Source organism: Solea solea, chromosome 9 (genome assembly GCF_958295425.1).
Source record: "Solea solea chromosome 9, fSolSol10.1, whole genome shotgun sequence".
Taxonomy (NCBI): Eukaryota; Metazoa; Chordata; class Actinopteri; order Pleuronectiformes; family Soleidae; genus Solea; species Solea solea.
In genome coordinates, this window is record NC_081142.1 from 15615767 (window position 1) to 15623430 (window position 7664).

The 7664-nt window shown below is 36.6% G+C and overlaps 1 protein-coding gene across 2 annotated transcripts; it reads right to left on the bottom strand.

Moving 5' to 3' along the window:
- Nucleotides 1-20: 20 nt before the first annotated feature.
- On the bottom strand, nt 21-7001 carry LOC131465132 (receptor-type tyrosine-protein phosphatase C-like). 2 transcript variants are annotated; one of them, XM_058637500.1, is made up of 13 exons: nt 6762-7001; nt 6043-6069; nt 5442-5711; nt 5120-5347; nt 4919-5032; nt 4591-4725; nt 4333-4479; nt 3808-3945; nt 2364-2569; nt 2217-2277; nt 2018-2117; nt 1715-1752; nt 21-1503 (listed from the first exon to the last, which is right to left on the bottom strand). In XM_058637500.1, exons 1-13 carry the CDS (start codon nt 6799-6801, stop codon nt 1463-1465), a joined length of 1545 nt encoding a protein of 514 aa, XP_058493483.1. In that variant the 5' UTR covers nt 6802-7001; the 3' UTR covers nt 21-1462. The 2 variants fall into 2 exon arrangements, with proteins under 2 accessions (XP_058493483.1, XP_058493482.1); XM_058637499.1 differs by having other exon boundaries at nt 3808-3951.
- Between the last annotated feature and the right edge of the window lie 663 nt (nt 7002-7664).

A 7664-nucleotide genomic window follows, 5' to 3' on the forward strand; every position in this document is an offset into this window, starting at 1 on the left:
CCTCATGAATGGTAAGTATATGCATATGAACTCATAATTCAAAAAATAAAAAAACCCCGACATAATCAACACTGACAGTGGGACATTGTTTTAGTTAAACCCTCCAGTTATTCAGCATTGGGGAAAATGAAACATCTCTGGTCTCCAAGCATCTGCATATGAATCGTGCTTGTGTATATTTAGCAATGGAAATTCAACCTCCTCACAAGACGCAATATTTAGTTGCGTTAAGTGAAATGATGTATCCAAAAAGCCAAATACAAAAGAAATATACAAAAGAGGGCTACATATTTATTATTTATTTTGCACGTTTGTTAGGCTCACACACAAAAAATAACACAGAAACACATCAGTGAAATACAAAATGGACCGAGTCTGAAATGCCCTGCAGGGGGCACAAATATCATAACTGAACAATAAAACATTTACAGCAATGATGAAGGTACAAGGCACAGGTGCTTTTTAAAAATATACTGTTCTGCCATTGCTGCACTTACAGCCGTTACCCTGAACTTTCACTTCACTTCTGTCTCATTGTCTGCAGGTCGACAACATCTGCAAAAAATTCAGTTTTATGAAGTTATTAATGAACTCATTTACAAATCTTGTTTTCCTGCTGCCGTTAGACTTCAAATTTGTGATTCTTATAACAGGCTGTCGGGGAAACACAGTTCTGTGTTCAACAACATATTGTTGTTTTCTTTCCTTTAAAATATGGAGGGAGGCACAATGAATAGATGTCAATTTCACATTAAAATAATTTGAGATGAAAGAATTAAAATTAAGTTTGTATATCAGCAATCGACTCTGTCTATTCAGGCCTTTCCGTGTCACGTTAACTTAAACCTTAAACACCAAGTTTATCGCGGTAACCGTAGTTTCGCGACGGTTTGTGCTACCGGAAGAATTCCAATTTCAGAAATTTGAGAAGTTGCAAGTCAAAGCTAATGTGTGGTTATTGCGGTAATTTTATTCATGCTTTTGCAGGAAGCCGGCGAATCAGCGTCTTTGTCGCCAGAGAGGAAAGAGTTGGAAAAATACCTGTAGATAGTTTCCATTTGACCATTTTTGGCCTGTTTTTGGACATTGGGCAAAAACTCAAACAACTGCTATTTTAAATGTGTTTTATGCAGTTCATATTCAAAATGTCTTCATTTTAAATTGTCAGTACACTATTTTAACATGCAGTAAAATGTAAGTAACTCCCAGATATTGAAAGTTATTCTGGAAAAATGGGCAAAAGCACTTACTCACAGGACATTTTCTGGTCCTTTTATGGTTAAAATAACAAAAAAAAAGAAAGTCCATATGGACATTTTGAGGCTTAGGTGTTAAAGGGTTGATTACTTAATAATCTATACATTTCTGACACTTACTGTAAAGAAATAATGGTGTTATTATTAATAAATTCTTAGTTAAGGCAAGCTTTAAGGAGTAAAAAGTGACTTCATCTGCGGCTCCATCAGGATTTTCCTCCGTGAGATCGAGGAACACAACTGTAAACTACAGCAGAAAAACAACAAAACGGGACAAAATAATATTGTACAATTTTCAAACTTCACATGCAATACAAAGATTTTTGTCCAAATGATGATTCAATAACGAATTTGCATTATAAAACAAAAAACATATGAAGGACGTTTATAAGATTTGAAGCTGCAGGATGTGAAGAATGGTTTGTCAATAAAAGTCGGGGAGCTTCAAGTCTACTTACTCACTGTTGACAGAAACACCTCATCTCTGTTGTCGTCACTGAAATACAGAGTAAGGAATGGATTTAAAAGAACAGAGAATACACATTACTCTCGAACAACTCGGATTGTGTTGTATTCAAACAAGTGAGACTATGTGCAGGGTTGTATTTACTCGGTGGACTTCCTTGTCCAACGTGCATTTTCACGTTGCTGTGAAAATGCACTTCAAATGTGAAATAGTCCAATCCGAAATTATTGAAAAGATTACACAAATAAACATAATGAACATGCAGGACGTGAGACACATGCAGACTTATTCTTACCGAGTCCTTCTCTTCTTCAGAATGTAGATCATGTAGGTAACAAGCAGCAGAGCCAGAGGCGTGAGGACGATGAGAAAACCAATGACAGCTTTGTCATCATCTGTAAAAAGGTGGCATGACATTGCCATTAAAGACACCGCATAAAGAAATCGATAGAAAACATGACATCATTTGTGGCATTGCTTAAAAAAACACATACAGTTGGTAGTAATTGAGTTAATGTTGGGGGCGCTCTCGAATTTGCCATTGGATGCCGTCACCTGGAAACACAGAGAAAATCCCTTCATCAGCTACAACAGCATGAGACGTTCATGTGAGAGTGAATCTAAAAACATAGGGTACAAACCTGCACTTTGTAGGTTGTGGAGTATCTCAGATTGTCGAATACAAAGCCACATGTATTACTTAGTTCTTTATTTCCCACTCTCTCACTACCATAATAGACTTGTGCTTTGTAGGTTTTCTGAGGCCCATTAAACTGTGGAGGGTCACATGTCACTTGAATCACATTATGCTCTTGAAGATGCAGTTTCATTGTAACTGGTTCCGGTACTGTAAGAGAAAGAAACAACATGGTGACATAGAAACATGAAAGTGACCTCGGTACAAAATATGCAAAGTACAAACAAATCAACGCGTAAATAAGTTGACAACATTGAGGTGAAAGTTAGATTAATGCATCAAAAAAAATCGATATTGAGAAAATGATTGTGTCTTTTCATACCGTATGTCTGTAAATGACTGGAATATAATAGAAGCAAGTGGAGAACTATTAAACATGTTTGTCATTTAAACGAGTGCTGTACCTGTTTAATGTGGGACAGATGCCTCGTGAACCGTGATGCAATTCATTCACAACGAAGTGTTAAACATGATACATCATTCACTGATTATGACATATCTGAGTGGCACTTATAAAACCTACACCGAGTCTATTATTATTTTACAAGAAAGGAGCCATAAGAATCACCAGCAGAGGTAAATACAGAGATCTGATTATAATATTTTGTAAATGATTTTAATGATGAGGACAGGTGAATGATGGTGAGGACAGGTAAATGAGGTTAATTAAGGTCCCTGAGTGAGTGACATTTGTGACCTTTGACCCATTTGGCTGATATATTATGTTTACATATTTTATTTTTCTTTAATTAAATACAATGAATGTGAGATTTGTGTCCCCTTGTCCTTTTTGCATGGCACAAAAAAGAACTTTAAGTAACTTTAAGTCAATTTTAAACAAGCTACTTTCTTACTTTAACTTGAGTACATTTGTAGACCAGTACTTTTACTTGTACTGAAGTAAAATTCTTCAATTCAATTGAATTCAATTCTTCTTTCCACCTCTAGTCAGACGAGGGAAATTATATCAGTCTTATTTTATTTTATTCTGTAATCTAATTCTTTCTTTTTTACAGGTTGATAGGTTGAAAAAAGAACAGTTCATATCAGACTCATCTTCTTACTGCTCCTTTTCATTCTTGTTTTGTGTGATTTATTGTTTGTTTTTTAAATCTTTTTCTCAACAATGAAATGAATTCAAATAATTGACAGGCAGACAGCCGTGGCTTGCATTTACAGATAGATGCACCGTATATAATTTATGCCACAAGGGGTTTCACAATCAGAACGACAATAAAAGACCTAGTTTGATGCTATGGTTTGTTGTTATTAGGCAGGAGCAGGGGATGATGGGAATTGTTGTCTTGTTTGTTTCCACTGTGCATTTGTGTTTATGCACAATAAAGAGCACTGAGTTGTGCAGTGGTTTACTTTTGTCTGTAACTTACCTCCAACTTGAGTTTCAATGTTTTGGTGATGTTCCTTGAGATGTTGACCGTTGTAAGTAGGCTGGACTTTACATTTGTATTTGGTGAATGGCTTCAGTCCAGAAATGTTACACTCTCCTCCTGACCTCAGTTTGGTACCTGGAGCTGTAACAAAGTTTCACAAACTGTTATTTATTTTTGTACTATTTGTATTTCAATAATTAACAAGACAATTTTCTTCGGTCAGGTTTCCACTTATGTGACAAGGAAATGAATGTGAATCAACAAGAAAGTTAAAGTTAAGTTACATGTATATTAAAGTTAAAATACATTTAATACTGTAACGTCACGTGTAACGTGTCTGTATCAAGTTGTTTAGATGTTTCATTACAGCAACAAACAATTAGCTTTTTCTAAAATGTTGCCATGTACGTCCACAAATGATTACAATATCCACAGAACATGTCACCTATTTATGTGACTAATAATAGCACCTGCAACAATTTCAAAGGTCCCAGTGAAAGAAAATAAAACAAAAGGACTTACTTCTATGAGCGAGGGGAGCGTTTCCACAGCTGCAGAAGTATTTAAGATTCTGAAGATAGTTGTCTTCACACTTTTGACTGGTTGTTTCCCAAATCAACTCAACGGACGTATTAGTTGGACTTGGCTTTGTGACGGTTATTGTTAGATCTGTCGGAACACATCACACACTGAGCACTGACACTGACATGATGTTCAGTCCACAGTATCACAGCAGATAAAAGGTTTCACTGCACAGACGGGAAGTGAACACCAACGTACCACAGTCAACCCGGAAGCGAAGAACACTTGTGTTTTTTATGAGGACATTGTTGTCCTTGATCTGACCAGTACAACTGTAGTCAGTGAAAGGCTCCAGTTCAGACAATGTCTTCAGCTCATTGTCTCTGCTGTATTCTGAGGAGACACAAAACTCATTATTCTTACTACTGCTATTTAAACAGAAGACTAAACATTTACCTTTTATCAAAGAGCATTAAAATGACTTCACAACTTAGTTTAGTTGTAAATAAAACGGTAAACTCAGCCCATCTTTATTCTCCATATTGTCGTCACACAAACTATGTCTATTTCAAGTCTTTCCACTTACCCCAGCAGGTGTAATTACTGGTGAGGGTATTACAGTTTGGTGGTAATTCTGGTTTTATTTCTGCAGGAAGTTTATCTGCAGGAATCTGTTTTATTTCCTCTGGTTTCAAAAACTCTATGGAAACAAAAAAAAGAGAGAAAAACAATTAAATATTCTGACTCACATGTATTTCAAAATAAAGGCAGATGCTTTGATACATACCATCAGTGATGTATTTGGTGAGGGTAAAGAATGCGTTCACACAGTTTTTTGACGTGAAGATAAAATCCGAGCAAATGTCATTAAAACCAGGTTTGACACAGAACATCTTATTTCCATGTGGCAGAGGTGAAATGTGGCTTTGTGTTGATTGTAAAGAACTGATGTCCCAATCAGTTTGGTAACAAACATGTCCAGGTTTGGAGTTGACTTCTTTAACGTCACCGGCATCTGAAATATAAATATATAATGCGGAATTGTCTTCCAGGTTCTCGTTTCTCTTGTTTTTTAAAAAAAAAGGAAATATCAAATTATGTTCACTCACTCATTTCAGTTGTTGTAGATTTATAATTGGAGCCGTTACACAATGTTACGTTTCCATCACTGTGAAGAAATGTGACGTGATGCTCATATTCAGTGCAGGGCTTCAGCCCTTGGATGTCATATGATGAGGTTTGGTTGGAGACAGGAACGTTGGATGTTATCTTAATATCTGGTCGGCCGTCTTCAGTAAAGGCTATGTTGTAGTCACCGCTGGGAGAGTTTGAGAAATCAATCCGGAAGCCAAACTTGATGGGTGTTACAGAGTAAGAACCTGCACACAAAATCAACAGAATAAAGAATAAAGAAATCATCCAAGACACAGCAAGCTAAACAAATCATTACAAAATCTAAGAAACTGAACAATACACGTGTCGCACAGTTGGCAATCTGGTCCGTATGAAGCAGAATAGTAATGTGACCCCATGAAATCCAGCTATCAATATAATGAACAAATATAATCTGTAATCTGGAAGCCAAACTTGTTTTGTGTTACAGAAGTGACAATTTCTTAGCCCTGAAACGTTGATGATGAACATGGCCCATTACACACATACTGTACATTACATACTGTAAAATATATGATGTTTTAAAGTCATACTCACACAGTGAAGGGGCGCCTGTAGGGGCTGCTGGACGTTGCAAGAAATAAAAATAAATCATTAGTATTCAGCAAGTATCCACAAGTGCCTTGTAGTGCTGCTGTCTGTATTCTTATGATTAAGCTCAACTCGTTTCATGTAATGAATGAGTCGACTCCAACCTGACATGGTCGTGGTGATGAGCTGGGTGTCTCGAGGTGAGGTCGCGTTTTGAGAGACTGTTTGATTGCTGTTTGTCGGTGAGGTAGAAGGAATAGTGGCTGCAGGATGGAGAGCAGGTTGGAGGTCACCTTCAGGTACAAATGCTTCAAGAAAGAGTCAAAACCTAGTAGTATAAACCAAGATCAACATCCAAGATGCTGCAAACGTCTTGCAAACGGCCAACTTTTGTTGGCCTTCTTTTATCAAAGATCTCATCCGTATTTAGCCGAATAGTAATGTGACTCCATGAAATCCATACACACAAAAAAATAATCGTTTACTTAAATTGAAGTGCTTGTGGAGCTGGAAAACAGAACAATGCAAAAGAAAAACTTATTTATAATAATTTTATATGATAAAAGTGAACCTGTAGAAAATGCATATAACTCAGTTCCTACCTGTAGTCATTTGCCAGCACACGACATCCTCTGACTTACATCGTAATTATATTATAGATGTAAATTGGTAAATTTACAAGAGCAAAATAAAATGTAAAATCAAACTTGAGCAGATGATCCCACCTGTAAGCAGCAACAATACGAGTCTCCAGACAACAGTCATGTCCGGGAGTTGTTATGACGAGATATTTGTGAATAATCTCCTCTTTGACTTGAGTGTGAGGTGATTTTCTTTTCCACCGTCTGCATCTACTGTGTAGTCTTGTCTATGTTCTATTTGTTCTTTAGATCTCACTTCTAAGATTGAGACTCAAACTGTAGGTTCCTCCTTCAGTCGTGTTTAGCTACCACCTGAAAACACACCACAACCCTATCTCTGAGTTCACTGAAAGAAGAAGCTTGAGTTAATTTAATTTAAAGGAAATTCAGCCTGTGATCGTCAGTGTGATGGGTTAAACTCTTCTTGTCCACGCCCTCCCCTGCGCTGCCACTGTATACTGTACAAACCAACACTCACTCAGTCAGGTCTAATAGTTTAATGCTTAGCAGAGCCTGTTGTCAGATAAAGGCAGCAACCTATAAATAATGTTGTATAATTTCTTCTGTTCTGTTTCACACTGCAGCTTTAATGACGACACAGATTAAACACCATCACATCCACACGTCCTGGAATTAAAAAAAAAAAAAAAAGAGATTAAAGTCAGAATTCTGAGATTAGAGAAACAGTCAGAATTCTGAGAAAAAAAGGCAGAATTCTGAGATTAGAGAAACAGTCAGAATTCTGAGAAAAAAAAGGCAGAATTCTGACTGAAATCTCAGAATTAATCTCAGAATTCTGACTTTTTCTTTAATCTCAGAGTTCTATCTGGTATATTTTTTGTCAAAATATACCAGATAGTGTCATCAACCAACTAAAAGATAATAAGTTAATGCAGTGGGTGGTCTACCAGACATCATGCCCGCATGCAATATTTTCGTTTTGTGTATATATTTTTTCACAAATTTTTTTCCCCCATGTCCCTTTAG